This window comes from Bidens hawaiensis, unplaced genomic scaffold, assembly GCF_021521415.1.
Source record: "Bidens hawaiensis isolate Kalapana, Puna unplaced genomic scaffold, B.hawaiensis_p1.1 tig00006913_1, whole genome shotgun sequence".
Lineage (NCBI taxonomy): Eukaryota > Viridiplantae > Streptophyta > Magnoliopsida > Asterales > Asteraceae > Bidens > Bidens hawaiensis.
In genome coordinates, this window is record NW_027491474.1 from 322,462 (window position 1) to 346,921 (window position 24,460).

The 24,460-nt window shown below is 37.2% G+C and overlaps 3 protein-coding genes and 1 long non-coding RNA gene across 4 annotated transcripts in view; 2 read left to right on the top strand and 2 right to left on the bottom strand.

The window, feature by feature from the left end:
- Positions 1–5,991: 5,991 nt before the first annotated feature.
- LOC143633908 (uncharacterized) overlaps positions 5,992–24,460 on the bottom strand; it is a 254,244-nt gene continuing 235,775 nt past the window's right edge. Inside the window, exons 2-3 of the long non-coding RNA XR_013153754.1 lie at positions 6,210–6,276; positions 5,992–6,060 (exon numbers count right to left, since the gene is read on the bottom strand). This is a non-coding gene — a long non-coding RNA (uncharacterized LOC143633908). The remainder of the gene's footprint in view (positions 6,061–6,209; positions 6,277–24,460) is intronic.
- On the top strand, positions 7,590–10,064 carry LOC143633907 (nascent polypeptide-associated complex subunit alpha-like protein 1). The gene is made up of 4 exons (XM_077102122.1): positions 7,590–7,649; positions 8,661–8,742; positions 9,205–9,335; positions 9,523–10,064. Exons 1-4 carry the CDS (start codon positions 7,590–7,592, stop codon positions 9,859–9,861), a joined length of 612 nt encoding a protein of 203 aa, XP_076958237.1. The 3' UTR covers positions 9,862–10,064.
- On the top strand, positions 11,244–13,321 carry LOC143633849 (G2/mitotic-specific cyclin S13-7-like). Its single transcript, XM_077102074.1, has 3 exons — positions 11,244–11,294; positions 11,794–12,308; positions 12,455–13,321. The coding sequence occupies exons 1-3, from the start codon at positions 11,255–11,257 to the stop codon at positions 13,217–13,219; spliced, it is 1,320 nt and encodes a 439-aa protein (XP_076958189.1). The 5' UTR covers positions 11,244–11,254; the 3' UTR covers positions 13,220–13,321.
- On the bottom strand, positions 14,062–17,426 carry LOC143633850 (stomatal closure-related actin-binding protein 2-like). Its single transcript, XM_077102075.1, has 12 exons — positions 17,412–17,426; positions 16,307–16,615; positions 16,095–16,223; positions 15,912–16,004; positions 15,696–15,836; positions 15,544–15,612; positions 15,393–15,476; positions 15,096–15,276; positions 14,876–14,992; positions 14,715–14,773; positions 14,339–14,476; positions 14,062–14,241 (listed from the first exon to the last, which is right to left on the bottom strand). The coding sequence occupies exons 2-12, from the start codon at positions 16,589–16,591 to the stop codon at positions 14,068–14,070; spliced, it is 1,470 nt and encodes a 489-aa protein (XP_076958190.1). The 5' UTR covers positions 16,592–16,615; positions 17,412–17,426; the 3' UTR covers positions 14,062–14,067.

Below are 24,460 nucleotides of genomic sequence, written 5' to 3' on the forward strand. Positions count from 1 at the left end.
GGGAAGGAGAAGGCGGCCTCCACAGCCGATCCAGTGCTCCTATCTGACACCGAGTCAGATAATGAAGAGGTGGCGGGGAACCCCGGTGGTGAGAAGACCACTGCTCCGGAGGCTACGACTGTTACCTCCGGAGAACCAATGACGACGACGGTGACCGGCATCAAGAGACCGGCTCCATCGGGTTCGTCCCCGCCCGTCCGTACGTTCAAGCTCAAGAAAACCCGTAAGTACAAACATCCTTCTTATCTTTGTAGATTTATCACTTTATAAATTTACTGAAACACTTATCTTCTTGTGCAGGCGTGGATGTTGACGCATTCCAGGGTGGAGCGCTGAGGAGTACCTCTCCGCCGATGACGGTAGGCTCGGTCAGCCTACCTGAGGCGACGACCCAGGCGCCTGCGCCTGCTTCCGCTGGATCAGTTGCTCACTCCTTTGAGCCGACTGTTCCAGCCGAGATGACGTCACCGCCGGTGGTAAGTGCGATTTTTACAGCATCTTTCACCGAGCCGGCGGTTACGTATGCTGCAGATTCTGCGGCGGCGACCGCGGCGGCGACCACGGCGGCCGCTACTATGCCTCCGCCACCGGCCACGACGGCCGGCCCATCAGGTACGCGCAGGGCTTCTCGCCAATCTTTGTCACCTTCCCATCTGCCCGACCTTTTGGATGGATTTCCCTTAGGTTCAGGCGATGGGTTCGGTGGCTATCGGCCTGTGATCGACCCTACAGGTGCGTAGGGTTCTTTTAGCCTTTATATTTTTTCTTCATCTTTTCCTAACTGCTTTGTTTCTTTTGCAGTGTCGGATTCCAATGAAGTGTATGTTCCGCGATGGAACATCCGCCGAGGAACAACCCTTCGTACCCCTGTGGAGTGCGTGGAATGGGCTCGCCACGCTGCTCCCCATGGTGCGTTGGGGGAAGCCATGGCTAGCTACCAGGAGGGTAGGCTAACCAATGAGCTTCGGGTTCTCCAGGCCCGGATGCAGCCGCGCGTCGAGCTGCTTTGTCGTGAAAACGACAAGTTGAAAGCAGCTCGCGCCAAGGAAGTATCTCAAGCGCGGGCTCTTCGGGAGGAGAACCAACAGTTGGCCGCAGCTGCTGCGGAGAAGGAGAAGGCCTTCAAGGCCCTCGAGGTTGAGGTTCAAGCGCGACTCGAGGCCCGCTCCAAGGCTGCCCAAGCTGTTAACGAACAGCTTCGGCTGGCTAAGGAGACTGCGAGGAACGCAACCGAGAGGGCCACCAAGGCTGAAGCCGTTGCTGAGCCTTTACGCGTGGAGAACGAGGAGCTCAAGGCCAAATTAGAGGCTCTCCAACGTGCTCATGATGCCTTGGCGATGGAGGATGCCAAGAAGCTCCAAGAGATCCTGGACCAGAGGGGCGTGCTTGACCACGCCGAGCGGAAGCTTAAGGGTGTTGAAGAGGCTGCTGCAAAGGAAGTGCTACTTGCCAACCTTAACAAAAGCGAAGCCGAACGCACCCGCACTCAAGCTCAAGCCGCCCTCCAAGAAGCTCTGGTTGCCAAGGAATGGCTTCTTCGAGAAGCGTTGTCTCAGGTATATTTAGCTTTACGTCTTCACGCTTTCCTTTGTTCATAGAAAAGGTGTTTGACACTTGTATTTTCTTTGTAGGTTGTGCATCGGGTCTTCTCAGAGACTACTTACGATGATGCCATAAGCGCAGCCCTCAACGCTTCTCATGAGGATGGGGAAAAGGCCGGCTTCCTGCTTGGTCTAGGGTTCGTTGAGAAAGGTGTCCCGCCTTCCAACTTCCCTTTGTTCGATGTGGACACCGAAGCTGCATATGACCAAGCGGTGAACCAATATGCCGCCTTCCCGCATCCGGTGGTGAAGAAGGTGAAGGAAATCGCTGCTGCTGATGATGGACTTGCTATCCTCAAGGCTTTCCTTGAACCGCCACGCTCCACTGATGGGGCGGGTCCAAGTGGAAGTGGTCCTGAAGCTTGATTCTGAAGATCCCTTCCCGCTGCTAGGATAGACTAGATTTTGTTTTGTAGGCGGGTAGTTACCCAGCCATTCTTTGTAATATATCTTTGTGAAATACAAATCTTTTTGTGGATAAGACTGTTATTTCCTTTGGGTTCATTGCTTTATAAACCTTATATGACTTGCATACTTAGTTTAAATTAGCGATTTCCCAAGTGTTTAGAATAAGTTAACCTTGAATGTGGTTGACAGTAGGTTGAAGTTTTGCTTCCCCCTTTGTGAGTGTGCGGATAGGACCGGCACTTGCACTTGGTAGGATGGCTAAACTTTACCTATGTCTGACCTGCGCATAGGTTTTTCCTTATCCTTTCAGAATGACTTTTAACCGTTCGACGCGCGGTTGTGAATGAGTTAGTGTTCAGCTTCCGCTACCAGGATTCATGCGGGTATACCGGCACTTTCACATAGTGGGATGGCTGAACTCTTCCCCTTTAACTGTCCTGCATGAAGGTCTTGTCATTTTCTGGGTTTATGCGGGTTTTGCCGCCTTCCCCACGCAATGACTCTTCTTGATGCGATGACTACCGGCATTAGTGTTCGAATCGACCGTTCAACGCGTGGTTGTTAATAGGTTAGTGTTCAGCTTCCTCTACCAGGATTCATGCGGATATACCGGCACTTTCACATAGTGGGATGGCTGAACCTTTCCCCTTTAACTGACCTGCGTGAAGGTTTGATGCTTTTGGGTTTATGCGGGTTTTGCCGCCTTCCCTGCGCAACGATTCTTCACTTGATGCGGCGGATACCGGCATCTCCATGTGCAAAGTTCATAAAATATAAATATAAAATCATCAGCTTCAATTTGAAGGAGAATCGTTTCCATTAGGAGTGGCTCTAGGCCTTTTCTTTACAAATTTGGAATTGATCTACATATAAACTGTGTAATTGAGCTCCCATTAGGCGTGGCTTGGATGGGAGCACCATCGAGCCGACATGTATCTTGTTCGGGATCTCGTTGTTTACGCAGTATGTAGTCTCCGTTGAAGCTGCGATTTTTATTCGTGCGTTTCCCCAGGGGTTCACGCATCAGCCTGCTCGACGCTCACTTCGCCACAAGGTGCGCGAGTGTCCCATCCTTGACAAATGCTTCGACCAAGTCCTTTACGTCTAAGCATTCTTCAGTGTTGTGGCCTTTGGTTTTGTGAAAATCACAATACTTTCTCTGATCAGCATTGTGGCATGCCGGATAAACGGAGCCTTTTGCCACAGGAGCTCCTCCGTGGCAAATATCTCGGTCACACTCTTTGTGAGTGGCGTCCACCTGGAGTTCTTCTCCGGTTTCACGTTGTCTCTTCCGCCCAACCGATGTTGGAAACCGGACGGGGTGTCAAAGTTTACCCTTGACTGCCAAATGCCCAGCTTCCGCTTTTTGTTTAATCGGGCGGTAAGGACGTTGTTTTCCCTCGTCTTCTAGGTGTAGAGGTTCGTGCTCTGTGGAAGATCTCTACCCAGTTGCCTCTCGGTTTCCGCAAAGCGTTTAGCTGCGGTCATGATGGCATCCCATGTGGATGGCATGCCATCTTTGCCCGTCAGGGTGCGGATGAGTTCCGGGTCGTTTGCGCCCTGGATGAAAGCGGCTGCGAACGAGATCTTCGCTAACGTTGCCCAGGCTTAGCTTCTTCGAGTTGAAGCGAGTGATGAAGTCAGGCAAAGATTCTTCCTCCTCTCGGACACACTTGAGGATTGTCCACTGCTCCTCAGTGTATTTTCTTTGCTGACTAAAGTGTTGGCTGAACTTCTGTTGGAAGTCTGCCCAATCGTAGATGTGGTGGACCGGCAGACGGTCGAACCACGCTCTAGCTGCCCCGACCAGCGTCATTTGGAACATATAACACCACGTGGGTTCCGTCCAGTTACTGACGGTCGCCCCCGCGATGAATCTGTTCAAGTGATCGTCAGGGTCAGAAATACCATCGTACGTGCCTATGTTGGACATTTGTTTGGCACTTCTTGGGGCGATTGCCTCCGCAATGTCCCTTGCGAATTTGGACGTTCCCGCCCTTGCCGCAGTTGGCGTGAATGTTTTGGAGAAGTCCCGTGGGCTGTTGCCCACGTTTATTGGACTGAATGCTTCTCCAAAACGCCTTCTCGGTTGGGAATCCGTTTCTTTACGCTTCCCTTTCGCCCTATGACGAGGGTTCGCGTCTTCCTCGGATTCCTCCGAATCATCGTCGTATTCGAATTCTTCCACTTGTTGGAGTGAACGTAAACGTTCATCCAACTCAGCTTGGAACTCTTTTTGACGTGCTTCGGCCCACGCTTTAACCTCATCGAGTGTTTGGCAGGGGAGCCTCGTCTCTTGATTTTCTAACTGGGTATCGGTGAATCCCAGTGTCTGATTATTTACTTCACTTGCCCCGGCTTGGGTAGCCGGGGTAGTGTTCGTAAAGTTTGTGTACTCGGTATTCCCCCTTATAGCTGGGGTCATAATTACCGGAGTCTCTTGGTTACTCGGTTTCGGGACCGGAGTATCCTTAACCATCTTCCCAGAAGTTTTGAAAAAACTGGAGAAAAATAAAGTTCTAGCTTTATGCACGGATGGCGCCAATGAAGAAACACCAGTCGAACCCTGACAGATTACGAGTAACCTGAGGGTTAGATAGACATTTCCCACGAGGGGTTAATTCCGGCAAGATGGTTCTTCCGATAACCTGCAAAACAGACACCGTGAGCTCGTCAAAGAAAGGGGGGGGTTCCTCCTTGTGACCACCCTCCGGCGTGAGAATCAGTCTATATTACTCTTTGAATATAAAGTATGTTATTAATACTAGAGCAGTTATCAGATAAATTATACAAGATATTAGATGATGAAATGATATTACCATTTGATGTCTTTTATAGCCGAAGGTGGGTTTCCAAGGAGGTTTAGCCGGCCTACTACTCTGCCAACTGTGGCCTACGCACGTGCTCTGCTGGTAATTGGTGGATAGGTAGCGGCTGACAGTGGCCAGGCGTGCTGTTCACTTTTCCTTTTCCACCAACTACAGGCTAGGCACGTGATATGGCAGGAGTTGGTGAGCAGGCGGCGGCTATTGGTCACAGTGCTGTGGCGTGTTGTCTGCCATGCTGCTGTCAGTGAGCTGTCGTATCGTTGGTCAGATCTTTTGTCCATACCTCGTCAGGTATCACACAAAAGATCCTCCATTATTATACGGACTGGCTCATTTAGGCGGGAGTTTTCCCCCTCCCGCCTTTATGCGGGAATGTTCCCGGCTTTGCTCATTCCTTCTTCAGGTGACTACTGAATTATTATTGAGTCTGAGCCTTATGCGTGTAGCCATGCTGCGCGGGTGGCCAGTCTCTAATGGCGGGTATCCACTCCTGCGGGAACAGGCGGATACTTGGAAACCATAGGGAGGCATTTCCTGCGGGACCAGCTTGCGTACCGCATGTGAGGTCGTCACAACTCTGAGCGTGGTGGGTCCTGCGGGTTTGGTAGGTCGCGGCGCATACGTCCCTATGGTGAAGTCTGCGGGTTCAACTGCGCAGACGTCCGTTTAAGGAGTCTTGCGTGTTCAACTGCGCAGACGTCTCCTTTTAAGGAAGTCTTGCGGGTCCTAACCACCTCTGCTGGGACCTACCTCTTCATTACCCGTTTGACATGCTTCCCGCCTAGCCCGTTTCCACCTCTACATCATAACAACTAAAGGACACGCGGCTATATAAGAACAGAACAAGACTGAACCAGGTTATTTCATATAATCATGTTTCATTTATTATTTACATAAACTCAAATACGTATCGCATACATCATAAAGCCCTAGAGTATTAGGCAAACTCGATCTTACCTGCATCAACTAGCTGTTTATTGTATATAAGATCATTAACAAGCACGCATATATACCTTGTTGATCACAAACATCTAAACATTTTGCTCATCTGAAACCTTGAATTCTTCCAATTGCTTGAAGTTCATCCAAGGCTTCACCCAAACTTTGGCGTCGTATAGTTTAGTCTTTCCTGCATCAGTTGCCTCCAAAGTAAAATAGTACATTGTACCCGCAACCACCTGATCTTTCGTCTTCACCAATCTACCAAATTTCAGAAGCGAGTTCTGCATATGACAAATAATAATTAGATTCTAGTCAAGCTCGGGCTCGGCTCGTCTATTATTTATTAACTAATTTATATATAAATAAGCCTAAGTCTGGCTTCAAGCTCTTTTTCTAAAGCTCGAGTTAGGCTTGCAAGTAGTATTTAAACCTCCTTTTTGTTGTGTTCATCGACAGCGAATCGTGCGAGGCTTTCCAATTGGAGATTGTTGTTTTTGCTTTGGGGTGAATCACGAATTCCGCCCATTAACATGAGATTCCTTTCAACTCTGCAAAACCCTAATTCGCAAAATGCAAACAGCAACAGGGCGGTGATGATCACAGACGATGCAACAAACGTAGAAGATGTTATTCTTGAAGAAGTCATCGGAATTTGGATTCTACCAGATCTTTCTTTCTTTCTTTCAATTGATTTGATTTCAGAATAATAATATTTGTTGTTGCTTTCTTATAGCAACGGCAAGATGGCCTGTTAGTTAACCTTGTTTGTAACAAGTATTAGAAAATAGTTAGGCATATTTGCTTACTAAAGTAAATACACCTTTTTTTTTTATCACGTTTGTGCTAAAGGGTTGTTTTTTTTTTCCCAAGTAATGGTTGACGTAAACACATTCATATATAATCATTTCCACAAACTTTTATGTAAAACAAGCATTTACTCTCGCGTGTATTAATGAAACTCCATTCTATATGACAAGGCCATCGATCTTTGTTTTGTCTTATCAGATTTTTTAAAAGACGAGTGTTTATAATTTTATTCAAAATAACTATAGAATAATTAGAAAATCCGTTGGAACTTCAAATGATGATATAAAATTTTTTTTATACCTTCTAACTTGGGTAAACTACATGCTCTTAGCTGAGAAAACTATTTGAGAATGAATGTTAGCCGTATAATATGTAACTTCTTTTACCTCTACTCAACTAACATGTTTAATATATAGTTTTATTATATCAATGAGTTAAAAAAATTAACTGAATGACAACAAATAAAACCTAGCTACCCAGGGTAACACAATGACAAAATGCAATCCATACGTCAATGGTTGCAGGCATTGTTGAGTAGCCCAAGCCTACCATTTCCTATTCCAGAAAAAACTCGTCGCTCGAATGCTCATTACAGTAAAACCCGGAGTTTAACTTGAGATATTGTAGTCTCCGCCCAAAGCTTCATTTCGCCTACCATATAATAAGTTAAATTACATAATAATATTATATTATTATTACTAGAAAGAACGCAAAGGACTAAAACCACCAATTGATAGATAGTAAAGGACCAAGCATGCTGTTAAATCACAAACTTTTGTATTGTGACCAAAATCATGGGTCGTTAAATACTAGTTCGCAAAGAAAAAAACCTCAAAGGACTAAAAGTAACTGGAGAGATAGTTAAAGGACCAAGTATGTTATTAAAGATGATAGTACATATAAATATATTTCCCACCCACCGTCAGTCACAGTGACTGTTTTAGGGTTTTTGTTTCTTATCTAAATCTTTGTCTCTGCATATAACAATAGTAATAAGTATATCATGAATGCTCAAACTCAAGAAGAACTGCTTGCTGCTCATCTTGACCAACAAAAGATTCATGTAAGAACCCTAATTTCTTTCACTTTGGATCTTTTTTGAGTATTTATATGTTGTTCTGTTTCAAGGTTGCTGTCTGTATATTGCTAGCAAGTTCTGATCTAATCTTGATTACTTGTTTTGTTAAGTTTTTGTCTTGCTGATTATCAAGTTAGTGTTTTTATTATTAAGTGTGTTTTTGACTTATGAGTATTATGTTAATTGATGTGTCAAGTAGTATAAAATTTGATAAAAAAAAATTAGGACTTGAACTAAATTAGTATTTTTCTAGAGTCTTGGGGATAGGCCTGTAAACGAACCAGACGTTTATGAACTGTCCGACAGGAAGTTCTTTTATTTAATAAACGAATGAACATGAACAGGTTTATTTTGTTTGTTTGATTAAATAAGCGAACACGAACAAACGTTTTGTTCGTCCGTTTATGTCCGTTCATTTATGTTTGTTTTTAATTTTAATAAATATGCAAGTAGTTATTTTTATGTAAATGTAAACATCAAAGGGGCTTGTTTAAATTCTTTGTGCGTGTGTGTGTGTGTCGTTATATATACTTGGTGATGTTTGATCAATTATGTTAATTAGCTTTCATGTATGTTTGTTCTATTGAGTTCGTTTAAGTTTGTTTGTTTTGTTTTTTCTGTTTGTGTTCGTTCAGTTTTTAAACGAACGAACATTAACGTGCCCGTTTTCTTAATGAACAAACACGAGCACAAAATTTGTTCAGTTATATGTTTGTGTTCGGTTGAAGTTAAATGAATGAGCACGAGCATACCCCCGTTCGTGTTTGTTCGGTTTGTCTACAGGCCTACTTGAACATAAAATCTCTTGGGGTTTTACTGTTATTCAGCACTTGAACATTTAGTATGCTTTATATCAGTAATTTTAATTCTAAATTTTGTAAATTCTACTAAATTTTGTAAAATAACACTATTTTTATTTTCACTGAAAATTTTAACATGAAATGAATTGAGTTTTATCTGATGTTTGAACTTTGAATGAATGATAACTTCTTGCAGGATGATGAACCATTGGTTGAAGATGAGGACGATGATGAAGATGACGAAGACGATGACAAGGATGATGACGACGACGTAGAAGGTGAGAATGACTTTCGATTGTTTGCATAGTTTTGTAAATTGCTGCTTGTTCATTTGCATGTAAAATATATGACTTATTTTTATACCAATCGGCCAATTGGGCCAAAGCAAATAACCTTTTGAAGGTCTACATACTTGTGCCGAAAAGTTGAACTTTAATTCGGATTTCAGACATATATAACCCGTGCAGCGTGATTATGTAAACATGTTAGCAGATTGAAAACAGGTTGTTTACTGCCTGAACATGATGCATTTATAAAACAGTTATTCTCTGTCAACCTGAGCCCGTTTAGCCAAAATACTAATATTGAGCATAACTTATTTTGGCTTGTGCTGTGTGTAGTAGTGCCACCATATACCAGTGATTATAAAATAACTGCTCTATTTATTGGAAATGTGAGACCACTATTTTAATTTATTTTATTATTTTTTAAAGAAATATGCAATAATTTGTTTGTAAAAGCAGGACATGGAGATGCTAGTGGGAGGTCTAAGCAAAGTAGAAGTGAAAAAAAGAGTCGAAAGGCTATGTTAAAGCTCGGGATGAAGCCCATTCCTGGTGTTAGCCGTGTTACTGTCAAAAAGAGCAAAAGTGTAAGTTTTTTATCTGCAAAAAACATTAGCAAAATGAGTGGGTTGGTTAACGGGTCAAAAATCATAATTGGTAACGCTTTTGCTGGTTCAGGGATTTTTTTCCCTAAAGGGCACTCTTTTTTTATTAATTCAGTAATGATTTTGGTGGTTTTTGATCACATATTAATAAATTTTATTACTCTTGCAGATCCTGTTTGTGATTTCAAAGCCTGATGTATTTAAAAGCCCTGCTTCTGATACTTATGTTATATTTGGCGAGGCCAAGATAGAAGATTTAAGCTCACAATTACAGAGTCAGGCAGCAGAGCAGTTTAAAGCCCCTAATCTCAGTAACAATTCAACCAAGCTCGAGCCAGAGACCTCAGCCACGGCTCAAGATGATGAAGACGTTGATGAGAGCGGGGTGGAGCCCAAGGACATTGAGTTGGTTATGACTCAAGCCGGGGTGTCTAGGCCAAAGGCGGTCAAAGCTCTCAAGGCTGCTGATGGAGATATAGTTTCGGCAATTATGGAACTCACAAACTAGGTTTGCGATTATGATATGTTTTTAAGGTTTGTTTGAGATTATTATGAGCATGTTCTGTTTTTGTTTTGTGATGTGTTGTGCATTGACATTATGGTTGTTTTGGTAACTTTTATATAATGTTACTAGTCTTTTAGTTTTCTAAGTATGAAAAATGTAAACTTTTTCCAATTTACTCTAAAATGAAAATCTTTATTATTGTTTTGTGGGATATTGTTTTTGTTCTGGATATATGATACCTGTGTTATGCAAATATTGATCAACTTTTATACATTCTTAAGAAACATGTTTCTTCAGTTTATGATTGTGAGTTCATAAACATGCAATTTATTAAAACATCATTTTAAACACATCTTTAAGTGTTCACTTTTCCAGTTCTTACTATACTCATGATACTGAAATTCAGCGCTTAGGTTCGCTTAGGTTAAGGTAATGTCTTTTCTGAACATTTATGGTTTTGTATACTTTTTTTATGTTTTGAATTACGATGAAGTTAACATGAGTTCTTAAGTTGTTAATTCGTTATTTAAAATTGCAAACGACTCAAGCTTGAGCCTGTTCATTTAAACTAAGCACAACTTGCTCATTTGCTCAATCTCATCTCTTTTCAAGCAATATATGCAAGCGCAACTTGATTCGTTTACATTAACAAAGTTCGAGCTCATCTTACGCCTAGTCAAACTCAAACTTGTTTATTAAACAAACTACATTATAGACTCAAGCTCATTGGCTTGCCTGCATTCGAGCTTATACCAAGAACTTGATTCAAGATTAACTAGTTGATCATAAGCAGCTTGCAACTTAGCATGCTTTACAATAAAAAATTAAAAAAAGAAAGAAAAACCAGAACACACTATTTCGACCAAAAACATTTTCTTTCAGCATGATTATTTAATAATAATAATAATAATATTAATTATAATAATATGTTTGTAATATATGCTATATTAATTTTTTAACGGCAGAGGATCTCGTGTAAACCTGCCCTTTCGGGACCATGTCCAAGGTAGAATCCGTAAACCCTCACCCCTGTCGGGTTCGACTCCGGGATTAAAGCTCTGATTCGTTCTTTCACCCAGATGTCCTTTGAACCGGTTCAAATGAGAATCAAGCATGTATCTCCACATAAAAAGGGCAGGTCTATTACCACCGGACCAAATTCTTAAGACATGTGCTAAAAATGGGAAGTGAGAATATCATGAAACAATAGGGGTATATTTGTAATGATAATAATTACAGCATAAATTTGAATATCCCATCCCAACGGCTATAAGACCGTTGGGCAGCGTATGAAACTCATCATCTTCAAAAAGGGTCTTCATATCATCGATTTCAATCCACAGATCTAATCTCTCCTTCTCTTCTGTTCTTTTGTTTGATTTCAATTTTCATCAAGATGGCTTCTCGTCATGTTCTTCAAGAACAGCAAAACAGAGGTATCAGTCAATCAATTCATCAATTCATTTCTGGGTTTTGATCATTCATCTGTATCTTTGATTACTGGGTTTTAGAGATTGAAACCCCATATAAAATTCTTTATTTTTGGATTAAAAATTGTGTTTGAATCTGATGTAATTTGTGGGTTTTGATTATGGGGTTTTAAAGTTTTTGATTAATTGATTAATCTTGTTTATAATTGAATCCCTTGTAATCTGTTTCTTGAGGGTGTTTAAAATGGATTAGATTTGTGGGTTTTGATTATAAATTAGTATCTTGGGGTTTCAAAGATCAAAACCCTAAATTAAATTATTGATTTTTTTTATAATTTCTTGATAAATTGGTTGAAAATATTGTTTATGTTTGTATCTCATGTAATCTGGTTCTTAAGGGAGTTTCAAATCAATTAGTTTACGGGTTTTTGATTATTAATTTTTTTATTTTTTATTAATTTGTTGATTAATTGATTAAAAATCTTGTTTTTCCAATTAAATAAAGGTGAAGCGGTAATGAAGCAAAAAGTGGCGGTTCCGGTGGCCGGACAGAACAAGAGCCGCCGAGCACTAGGTGACATTGGCAACATGGTTACTCTCCGGGGCAAGCAACTTCCGGCAGTAACCCGGCCCGTTACAAGAAGTTTCTGTGCACAGCTGCTAGCAAACGCACAGAAAGATGCAGCCGAAAAGAAAAAACAGAATGTTGATAATAATAGAATGGTGGTGCCAAAGAAGAAAGCTGCAGTCAAGCCGAAAGCACAGCCGGTGCCCGATGATGCAACAATAATAGAAATCAGCCCTGACGCTGTCGAGAAACAGAAACCCAAAGCATCATCAAACAAAAAACCTCAAGGATCACTCACTTCCACACTCACTGCCCGGAGCAAGGCTGCGTGTGGTCTGAACTACAAGCCAAAGGCGAAAAACATTGTTGACATTGATGCTGAAGATGTCAATAACGAACTTGCGGTGGTCGAGTATGTCGAAGACATCTATAAGTTCTACAAATCTGTTGAGGTAAAAAACTACAGTTATTGAGTTTCTTGTCAAAAAATATATATTTTTATTGATTTTCTTGGATTTCTTGTTAAAAAGCAATTGTTTTTATATTTTTGTAAAAAAAGTTACTGTTTTATTAATTTCTTGATTTTGGTTTATTGTAGGATGAAACCAAAGTCCATGATTACATACATTCCCAGCCCGAAATAAATGACAAGATGAGGGCTATTCTGGTCGATTGGCTGATCGAGGTTCACAACAAGTTTGAGCTCCAAAATGAAACACTATACCTAACAATAAACATCATTGACCGGTTTTTGGCAGCTGAAACGGTTGCAAGAAGAGAACTGCAGTGTGTAGGAATGAGTGCAATGCTGATAGCTTCCAAATATGAAGAAATTTGGGCTCCTGAAGTCAATGATCTTGTTCAAATCTCAGACCGGGCTTACGAGCCCATACATGTTTTAGTGATGGAAAAGCGGATATTGGGTCGGTTGGAGTGGAACTTAACTGTCCCGACCCCATATGTGTTCCTTGTTCGCTTCATCAAAGCTGCTGCAGTCCCACCCGAGACTGCTGTGAGTGTTTTACAAATGGAGAATATGGTCTACTTCTATGCTGAATTGGGAGTGATGAATTACGAGTTTATTATCCGGTTTAGCCCATCGATGGTGGCTGCAGCTGCAGTGTATGCTGCACGGGCCACGCTGAACAAGAGCCCGTTGTGGCAGGATACTCTTGAGCTGCATACCGGTTTCACGGAGTCTCAAGTGGTGGATTGTGCTAAAAGGATGATGGTGTTTCATTCGGTGGCGGTGACTGATGATAAGAGAAAGGTGATCTACAGAAAGTATTCAAATGTTTCACGAGGTGCGGTTGCGCTTTACCAGCCTGCTAAAGATCTGTTGGCTGCAGCGTTGTCGACTTAGTTTGGTGGTAGGAGAGATGTTTGTCAAACCGAGTGTTTGTTTTTGTTGATTTCTGGAGAACGTTAAGATCAGAACAAATTCTTTGATATATCATAATATCATATGGTTTGGAACTTTAATCTCATTTTTTATATAATTCTAGCTTTTGAAATCTTCTAACATGTTTGATAATTTCTTGACAGCTTTAGTTTGAGTAATTTCTTGATAAGGAAACGATTTTATTAGACTTCCAATGTTGTAGAGGTACCGGTTCCAACCGGTTTCAAACCGATGGAATCATTAGGGGTCGGGACCGGTTCATGCTGAACCCGATTAGCCGTCTCGTCACATGAACCAATCCAACAATACTTTGTCAGGATCGAGAATCAACGATTCACACCACAATTCAATACAACAGTGGCAACTTGTTCGTCGGTTTAAGAATACCATGTTATATTAAAAATACCATGTTACCATCAAACAATACCATGTCCTATTTAAGATATGCACATATTTCCCAAGACAAAGCTTCAATTAAAGACTGTTAAAAATGCAAACATAAAAAAAATGTTACAACCAATGAACAGGTAAACCAAAACTATGCCTATAAAGGATGCACAAATGATCAAATTAGTAGAAAAATAAAAACACAAATAAACACACCAAAATAAACTTAAAAACACACACAAAATTACAAGTGAAAACAAAAAATGAAATAATCTCTCTCTCTTGGAAACCTGGTTATACTTGTTGCATTAGTGAAAAGTCAGAGAAGATAAAGTGATGCCTGATCATCTGGTCCAGCCAAATACCACCTGTCATTGTAATAATATAGTTTTAAAAATCATATAACTATGTATTTTTTGAGATTAAATAAGATGGACATTACATACATTGCAATCAAGAGCGTATCTTCGCGCTAGAACAATTGCTGCGTTTCTTTCACGATCTGTTTCAAACACTAATACGAAAGATTGCCCCTTTCTTGATTGCCAAAATAATGATTTAGCCGCCACATTCCCGCCACCTCTAAATCCACACAGCTGAAATTTGATAAAAAGCGAAAGTAATTATTTATTTATAAACAGATAATATGATATTTTTAGTGTTTTAAAAGATAAAATGATATTTAACTGTTACCTGCATTGATGTAGAGGAATAAGCATCTCTGGCCTTTGTAATCCATCCTTTTGAAAGCTTCATTCTCATTTTACCGACACGTAATAAATGACCCGAATGTGACGAATAATTCCGCCCGTTCATCTGAGAAATCACCACCTGCAAATTTCAATACAATAACTTTAATTTAGTTTCATGCGCAATCAACTAAAATTAAGCAAAGATATTACCTAATTACATATTGTCAAAAGATTTCTACCTAATTACATATTGTCAAAAGATTCCCAAACGTCATTATTAAAAGGGTATCTTGAAATTTGACTAATAAAAAAACATATTTGTACCAAACTATGTGTAGAATAAAAAATGGGTATTAATATAATCCATATTAACATACACTGAATTCAGAATTGCCTTTTCGAGAAAGCGTCTCCACGTAACTCTCTAATCCAACAGCTGTTACAAAAGAATATATGTATATTATAACAAATCTACTTCACTATCAAGATATAAAAAGAACACTTTATTTATAAAAAGATGAAAAGAAAAAGAGCAAACCAGGTTGTATAGGACAGGCTGTCGTAACAGTAGATTTTTGGCCATGTGATATGACATCAACTTGCAAAATCCGTCCAACATCATAGGGCTCGGGTGCATAAACGGATTTGTTAGCACCTAATGAATAAAAATTTAGCCAAATAATGTTAGAAAATAAATATTTCCAAAGATTTTAGTGTGCATGCAGATTATAATATGTAATAACTAAATAACATGCTACCTGAAATAAGCTCTCGTCTGCTGCATTCTGATGATAAACGGTACCACTGAATAGAACATTTTGAGAGCTCCATTGCTTCTTCTGAACGAGGTTGAAGTCGTAGAATCGAGCCCAAACTTTCGGAGCCTTCTAGAACATGCAAGCTTAACTTGTTATCCTCACCATATTTCTTCAGCATTAACTGCAATAAGATTATGATTTAAGAAGTTATGTGAATGTAACAAAAGCAAACCACCACTAATTTAAATATTTAATTACATTAAACTGTTTCAGATTTATTTCTATTTTAAGATATACCTCTTGCTGAAGCTTCACTGAGAATGCAGACTTCTCTTGTATTTGTAACCTCAAGGCTCGAAGCTCATGTTCCATATCCATTACCTATAAGTTTTTATGATGTCAAATTATAAATAAACTAAACAAGCATAATAAAATTTAAAAAAAATACCTTGCAGGGGTGATGCAATAACCTAATTCGTCTAGCCTGCTGGATTTCCTCCACCATCTCCTCCATTTCCTAACAAGAAAACCGGTCAAATAGTCAATTTCCTTACAAGAAAAGGCGTAATATATATATTAACAGTCGTAATATTATGTTACCTGTATTCCTGATGTCAGTGATATTCTTTCTTGCTCATCAAGAGCCTCACCGATTCTTCTCACTACTGCTTTTGCACTTTCAATTTCTGCGCACGCAAACGATCTTTCTTGGTTCACCAGTTTTTTAGCATCTTCAGAAGCCTGCGAATAAATAATTAACTTATTATTACTAAAAAGAACTAAATTTTATTGATGAAAGTGATCAGAATTAGTTACCTGTTTGAGAAAGTTTGCAAGTTTCTTCACTTCAAATTTCTCTTGTATCAACTCCCCTTCATTTTGCGTCAACTTTACTGCCAATGCTTCCACCTATAACAAATTAATAATTATCATATGTTATGTTTATTACCGCGTCATTAATAATCTTAATAATAATTATACTAAGGTTATAAGGCATACCATAGAGATAGCTTTTACAACATCATCCTTATTATGACCAGCTAATCGTCCTCTTAAATATTCTAAAGCATCTCTAAGTTTCTTCAAAAGCACATGACCCTCTAAGGAAGCCACCTCTTTAAGTTTAGCCTGCATATAATAACACAAGATATTGTTTGTTATAAGTAATTAATTTTATTTTATTCACATACATTTTATAATTTTAGTTATACCTCATCAGACAGCTTAGCTGCAGCAGACAGATTCTTGTCAAACTTACTAGCCAAGTCACGCACCGAGAGCCGTTTATGTTGATCAGATAATTGTTCGGTTTCTTGTGCCACAATGTCTTTTAATGGTGGTCCCTTATTCTCCACGGTTGCTTCATCAAGAATCTGATTGTCGGGCCCTAATTTATATTTAGGGAATTTATTTGATTTGAAGCTCACATCGGCTGATACGGACAAAACAGCTTGCATTTGCATCTCATCAAAAACTTCAGGAGTTACTTTTGTCATTCTTGCAACTTTAAGTTCTACAAACTAAAAAATAATATGATTAGCACCCTAAGCTCATAGATCTTGCAGGTAATTATTTCTTCAAAACTAAGTAAATAATTAATACACTCATTCATTACCCACCAAAACAAAAACTCCATGATTTCACTTTTGACTTTTGAGAGTCAAACAGGTCTCTTTTTCATTTGTAATTCATAAAAATGAGAAATTTGAAGCCAGAAAATGACTATAAGTTAGTTATGCAAAAAATGTTTACAAACAGAAACATTTTGTATGACAAAGCATTAAAATCACAAAGCTGCATATTTTGATTTTTAAAAAAGTCAAAATTGGACTTCTTTATAGCAGATCTACATGGACTATTAAGTTCTAACAAACTTGTTCAAATCACAGATCCCCTAAGGCAAAGAATAAAAGCAAGGGATAATAGAATGAGCAAGAGACCTAACAATTTAATAAATAAAAAAACATATAAAATAACAGAATAACATGAAAAAAGTATATTGAATATTAAAAAATAAATGAACATGAAATAGAAGAATTTAACTGCATTCAAAACTAGGTTAAAGCAAACAAGCAAACAAACCCTAATTCATCAGCAAATAACATTTATTTTCTCTAATTAAAATGTAATTTATTAAACTACAGTCAATCAAAATAGTTTGTTTTCAGCTACATTACAACAACTACAGCAACAGTAATATACAAAATGTTCCAGCTCAATGAACCAATTACATGATCACCAAAGAAAACAAAGATTAGGAAGAAATGATGCATTAGAAGAGGCATAAAAGCCCTAACTTGAAGAGTGCATACTTACAGTGAAGAATGTGTGTGTGTGTGTGTGTGTTTTCACATGGTGTGTGAGAAATGAATGATATGATGGCTGTCTGGGAAGAAGAAGAAGAAAGAGGAAGATGATGTCTGTAAATATTAATATGCTTTTGAAAAAGCAAAATCAATAATAATATTAATAATAAAACTGCAAAAGGAAAAGCTGCCCCAAACACACTTGGTCCACCATAAACCAAAACTTTGGTTAGTTTTTACTTTTACCTTGGTTAAATTATTAGTACAACTATAGTAGTAATGTATTTAATTTAATATTTTCGGGGTGTGTTTAATACAAAACCAGTTTTAGTATATAACTAGGATTTAAGACTTGTGCTTCGCGACGGAAGGTTAAATCGAACAAAAACACATAAGTAGAAAAGGTTAAACTATAAACTCGTTGCAAGTCGACGCGAAGTCAGTCTGTATCAAGTTATGGCATCGAAACTACACAAAAGAAATAAACCCGTCAATGCCAAAATACAATAAATTATATCGTATGTGTAACCAAAAAAACATGCGCTTTACAGCTGCGAACCAACACAAATTCAGTTATTATCAGTGGTACCAACACTAATTCATAAACATAAATTAGTAAGCCAAAAAAATATTTTAAAGGCGAAGAATCAAACGTAATACCATGCGATGAATGGTCATTTTTAAATCATCGAAAAAATTTTCGGTCATTGTAAAGACGGACTATAAAAAATATGAAAACAGAATTTAAGAATATCATTTAACCGACAAATAAAACATGTAAAGCCGACACTCGCCAAGTTTTGTATTTAAAATTATAGTTTGTTAAATATTTTAATTAGTTTTAAAAAAAGTAAAATAAAGAAAATAAAAAGCATTATTTTTATTTATGAAATCAATGAGACAGTGATAGTGATTTATTGACTATAATTAATTATATATTAAAATAAAGAATAGTAAAATGATCAGTAACTTTTTGAGTAGATTTGAATCTCCTTTTTAATATGTATATATATGATAAGGTTAAATAAAAATACATTTGAGTTGTGAAAACTTACGAAAACCCTATGTAACATCGTTTTTTTTTTTTTACATTATGTTGTAACATTTAATACAAAACATCGAAACATAAAAAAAATGTTTTGCTATTTTTTAATATTTTTTTACTAATTTTTATATATGTTTTCAGGAGAGAGAAAAAGTTATATTTATATTTACATTTTTTATTCACTTTAATTGTGTATCACAAGATTTAAACATTAATTAAAAACATATGGTTGAGAATGGGTTTCTAGAGTTTTCACAACCCAAGTGTGTTTTCATTTTATACATATATATATATATATATATATATATATATATATATATAAACGAAAACCCTAAAATCATACGTGTCGCGATGTGGTCGCTACCCCCTTTTATGGAAGCCACCAGATTGTTTAATTTTTAAATGGAGGCCTCTCATTGATTTAACCTATTCATGGGTATGGGTCTTACCAAAACCAGATAGCTTTTAAACGGGTTATAACATCTCATTAAATTAAAAATTAATCTTACCAATTATTTGATGTGAAATTCTATAAAATAGGGATATACTAAAATTTAATATCCAATTTAAAAAAAAAAGATATTATTTATAACTAATAAACAATTTTATAGTAAAAAACATAAACGGGTCATGGGTCACCAAATCCAGACAGCTTTTTAAACGGGTTATAACATATCATTTATTTATGAAATTCTTTCATCATCTTACAATAAAGAAAATTAAAATCCAAAAAATAAATATTAAAAAACGAAAAATGTAAAACAACCATTCTCTCAAGTCATCAGATTGATTTATTTGTAAATGAAGGTTTCTCACACATTTGACCTGAATTCACGGGTAAACGTCTCATGAAACCTAGATAGCTCTTAAACAGATTATAACATCTCATTATATTAAAAATTAATCTCATAAAATATTTGATATGCAAATCCTATAAAATTAGGGCATACTAAAAATTAATATCCTATTTTATTTAAAAAAAAGATATTATTTATAATTAAGAAACAATTTTATAATAAATAAAATAAACGGGTAATGAGTATTACTAAACCCATATAGTTTTTAAACCGGATTATAACATATCATTTATTTGTAAAACCATTTTATCATCAAACCTCAAGTATATTAATTATTAACTTTCTTACAATAAATAAAATTAAAATCCAAATATACATATATAAATATTAAAAATGAATAATGTAAAACAACCCACGTAATACGATTACGAGGGATAAAATCTAGTATATATATATATAGTATGAGAATTATATAAGAACTTGTACATGTTGCGTGTAGATAAGTACGTGTAGTGGAGAGTGAATAGGAAGTCATCTAATATGTCACGCTGAGTACTAAACTTAATTGTTAATGTAGTTCTCGTAATTCTCTGCTTTATATTAATTTATTTTATGTTGAATATGTCTTGGTAATTATATCTTTTTTTTCATCTCCTTTCTCTAGGGTTTTAAGCGGGTTTTAAGCGCTATTCAAGTTTTGTTATTTAACTTAATTCAGTTATAATATTAGTATAGTATTATTTAAGTCCACTCAATTCTGGAAAAAAACTTATATATCAAATAAAATAAGTTATTCGGTTTATTTGGGTGAAACCGGATGAAGCAGATCAACATGGGTTTCGTTTCGAGTTTAAACTACCTATTTAACTTTATAAATATGATACGAAGTGAGTTATAATATACAGTATGTGGTTTAGATTTAATATGTTATGATTTAAATGCTGGAAAATCATAAAAATTAATACATAAATCTCTTCTCAAATCACTATCTATGATACACACTAATAATTGCGCGTCAAAAATATCTAACTAAATAATTTAGTTTTGGAAAAGAGTATACTTGGGATATTATTATGTATTATCTATACAAGAGATCATCTAATAGCATCCTATCGTATATCATTTTCTAAAGTTTAATCATTTTAGTAGCTTATTATTCTTCTACATATATGTTTGGTAAATAGCTAACGTCAATTAACCTTTTTTTTTATTTTGTATCAAATAAGAGCACATTTTGTTTCCAACTATCTGATTAGTAGTCACTCCGCCACCACTCTTTTGTCATCACCACTCAAAACATCAGTGCATCTTGTCGTTGTTTTTAGAGTAAGCGACTTAGCCAGTAATACCTGTTGTATTTAGTAATTATTCTACTTATAAAACAACTTAGAACTTGAACACGAATAAGTGCATATGGTACTCCTGATTTAGCCCAATCCATCAGTCACATGCTCGTTCTTGATCGATGCATTAGAGCTTGACATGTTTGTCATCTGTAAAAGGGGGACTTAATCCCCAGTAGAGAGACTAAGCCCGTGGTGTAGTGTCTACTTACACTTCAATAACATACTACTTCCAATACAACTTCTCTTTCTTGATATTCTTATGCATACAATGTTATTTGTCCATTGTATATTATATACTCACTGGCTTTGACCTTAACATACCTTCTAATGAATTATTTAATGTCGTTACAAGTTATAACCTTGGGCATAGCATGATAAGTAAAAAGAAGACACAATATCATAACCAAGACCACTGGAACATTGGGCAATGTATCGTAAAAGATTTGTTTTGCCAAATGGCCGTGTTAGTCAACCCAAAATTTTTTTTGTGTTGGGTTTGGCTCGTGCTAACAATTGCTGTTTATAATTAGAATGCATAATAAAAAAACATAATTATGTATTTCAAACAGAGGAGCTATACTAGTTTAGGTAATGAGCTCAATCCACTTTAAGCTTCATGTAAAAACAAACATTTTACAGGAGACAGAAATAACTTACTACTTGATATCAAGATATTTAGTAATGGTCATTCAACATCATTGTTGACCAAGATCAACACTTCAAATATATTATTCTTTTGTTATGTTATATGGGGATAATATCACAGTGTAGTATGCAAGTATCCGTAAAATCTAAAACAGAAACAGTAATAATAAAAATGCATATGGAGAAGGTATGTACATTTCTTTATTTAGTTCTACATCAACAAAGCTTCTCATCATGTGCCGAGGGGAGTCCAGGGATACAACCGTCTGCAGAACTGGTTCATCCATTTGCAACAAATGTTTAAAAAATTAATAAATAACTCCACCGACATACCAATTTGGGAATATAAATAGGGTCTATAATGCATACCTTAATAACTGATTATGTTTCGTAGGAGGAAAGCCAAGTTCATGTAATTTCTTAGATCCTTGGCTTTTAAACCACCGGATATCGAATTCCTCCAACATTTGAAACACTGCAGATTGAGTGATAATATTATCTATCTTTCTGTGCCATAAATAAAGTACTGGAATACTCTTAATTATGCACTTAGATAGCAGTAAAAGAATGATAAGAAAATGAGTTAAATGGTTGCAGTGCCCAGAAATGGGCCGCCAAACATTCTCGGGATATCCTTAACTTAAATTACACAATTAAAAATTAAATAATAAAGTGACGTAAAATTTCAACTATCGGTTTAAAAAGAATATGAATTGATGGATATACTAGCAAAGCAGATAAAGTAGCCGCATGTACTGTACCACAAAGTAGCACACTTACATATTCTTTCCTTCTCGGATTCTGCAATACAGAAGAAAATTTTTTAATTTGTTTCAATAATCGACTTTTAACAACATATTTGGTTAACAAAATCCATAAATATCAATTCAGTTAGAAGAAAACAAAGGAATATATAATGTAACAATATCAAGTTAAAAAAAATAACGGATCAGTTAACCTTGAAGGTGTGACGGGCTATACAAGCCATCAAGTGCAAAGTAGTCCGATGAACACACGATTTTTCATTCTCATAGCCAACAAAATCATAACAATTTCAACACCTCTATCTGCGTTTCCCTGTCAATTTTGCTAATAAATGCTATACAATGTTTGTAAATAAATAAATAAATAATTCAAATTTTCAAAAATGTAAATAAACTTATTTTATCATCAGTGGGGCCCAACAAAAACACAATCTTTATAGATACATTAGACTAGAAACACATTTATGACCCAAACCAAATCTTTATCACGTAATACTCACCCAAATAACTAACAATCACTGCCTTCAATTCTTCAACACATAGAAGCAACCAACAATGACCTAAACCAAAGTTATCTTTCAGCAAAAGTATAAAGCTTTGCGTGTTTGAATTAGAACTTCAAATCAACAACAAAATGTAGGTTATAATCACAATCATAAAACACTATTACCTGGAATCTGATATTCAAATGAGTTCAGATTGAAGAGGAACCGTACCTGAAAAGAAAATTAAAGCTTTAAATCATGAACACAAACAATCATAGAAGGTGAGAATAATAACAATAATAAACAGTGTAGCTTCGAATAGAATGACTTCGACTGACTCGATTGAATAGCCGAAGAAGAAGGCGGTCCACAAATGTGTTGACGATGACATTGTAAACCCTTAATATGAAATCAGAATCATCGTTGTTCGTCTGTCTCGTTCCCCTTTCAGTAGACTTCAATTCCTGCATAACCACCAAGCACCAAGCGATCCAATTAAATATCAAAACATTAAATTTGGACCTAATATTACTGCCTCTAACAACCAATTAAATATCAAAACCTACAGTTTGCAAGTAAATAAAATAATTACACAGATTCAAACTCACATCGCCACAACTTATAGTGGCGGAAACGGTATGGTTTTGGTGTTGCTTCCATTGATTTGGCATTCGTCGTCGTTTATGGAATTCTGGAGAATTGAGCATCGGCAACTGTTGATTCGGCGGCCGCGATGGCCGATTGCGCACCGATGAATGTCGATTGAGCGGAGGCGATGCTCTGATTGAGGGCACCGGATAATATATGAAGCAATCAGTGATGTTTACAAATCAAAATCAGAAGAAAAGGGGACGTGGGAGGATGGTAAGCCGCCTGTAACCTCCCAAAGACGAAGATAGCACGTGAGTAAAAATAAAAAACTTTTTTTTAATTCTTATCAAACGGTCAATATTCAATCTTGAATCCTTATGGACGGTCAGATTTAAATTTCACCATAGGCTTATCAGAGGGCTGAGAATCAATCTTAAATTTTTATCCAACGAATCAGTTTTAAATCACACTCTATGGTTACCTATCAGTATAATTATGTTGAAAAAAATGGTATCTTAACAAAATAAATGTGGTCACTTCGTTTTTCAAAAAAAAAAAAAAAAAGCAATAAAGAAAATAACAAATAGTCTCCGTAATATTTCTGATAAAAGAAGTAGCAAAAATCGAAAATAAAAAATAAACTGTGAGGTCCCACATTTTACGGCTTGAATAGCGCAATTATCGAAGAGAAGCTGGCCCGTGTATTGACTTGACTGCGCGTGAGATTTAGGTTTTTCAACTTACATTTTTATTAAAATTAATTCTACTGTTTCATTATTGTTTCGACGCATTGTCAATGTGGGGAGCTAGGAATCAACTCGGTACAGTACCAACCGACCGGTACCAAAAATACAGATCCCAAAAATCATAAATCTTGGTACCGGTGTCGAAATATTCGGTTTGGTACCAGTACGGTAAAAATTCGAAAAAAACCGGTACGGAACCAATCCCGAAACTCAAACCTTTGGTACCGACTCGGTAGCGGTACCGAATTTTCTCATCCCTAGGGTTAGCCCACTTGGTAAAGGCATGTGTCTTTTAGGCTGGGCGTTGTGGCATGGTAATTGAGCGGCATCCATCCACCTCATCTATTATAACGTCGCCATGCCACAACCACCCAAGGATTATTCCGACGCCAAGCAATTCGCCCCCCCCCCCCCCCCCGGGCGGATATGGTGGTAATGGATTTTGGGGACTAGCCCCATTAACAGTCAATCTCTCTTTGTGTTTTTGTTATTTCCTTTTCCTTTAAATAATTTAATTATTATTTTAATGGGGTAGTGGCTAGTTATCTCATGACGTTTAAATTAACAAGATGACTGGTTATCTATGTGGTGATGAGGTGGTGGGACGTGATAGGATAACTAGTAAGTAAAAACTGGTTAT

Bases quoted from the DNA above. Each gene is read 5' to 3' on its own strand.
- LOC143633907 (XM_077102122.1), top strand. From the start codon at position 7,590: ATGAATGCTCAAACTCAAGAAGAACTGCTTGCTGCTCATCTTGACCAA. The intron at 8,743-9,204 runs GTGAGAATGACT...TGTTTGTAAAAG, and splicing joins TGATGACGACGACGTAGAAG to CAGGACATGGAGATGCTAGT. The intron at 9,336-9,522 runs GTAAGTTTTTTA...TTACTCTTGCAG, and splicing joins CTGTCAAAAAGAGCAAAAGT to ATCCTGTTTGTGATTTCAAA.
- LOC143633849 (XM_077102074.1), top strand. From the start codon at position 11,255: ATGGCTTCTCGTCATGTTCTTCAAGAACAGCAAAACAGAG. The intron at 11,295-11,793 runs GTATCAGTCAAT...AATTAAATAAAG, and splicing joins TCAAGAACAGCAAAACAGAG to GTGAAGCGGTAATGAAGCAA. The intron at 12,309-12,454 runs GTAAAAAACTAC...GGTTTATTGTAG, and splicing joins AGTTCTACAAATCTGTTGAG to GATGAAACCAAAGTCCATGA.
- LOC143633850 (XM_077102075.1), bottom strand. From the start codon at position 16,591: ATGACAAAAGTAACTCCTGAAGTTTTTGATGAGATGCAAATGCAAGCT. The intron at 16,224-16,306 runs GTATAACTAAAA...TATTATATGCAG, and splicing joins CAGCTAAGCTGTCTGATGAG to GCTAAACTTAAAGAGGTGGC. The intron at 15,837-15,911 runs GTAACTAATTCT...ATTTATTCGCAG, and splicing joins TTGCAAACTTTCTCAAACAG to GCTTCTGAAGATGCTAAAAA.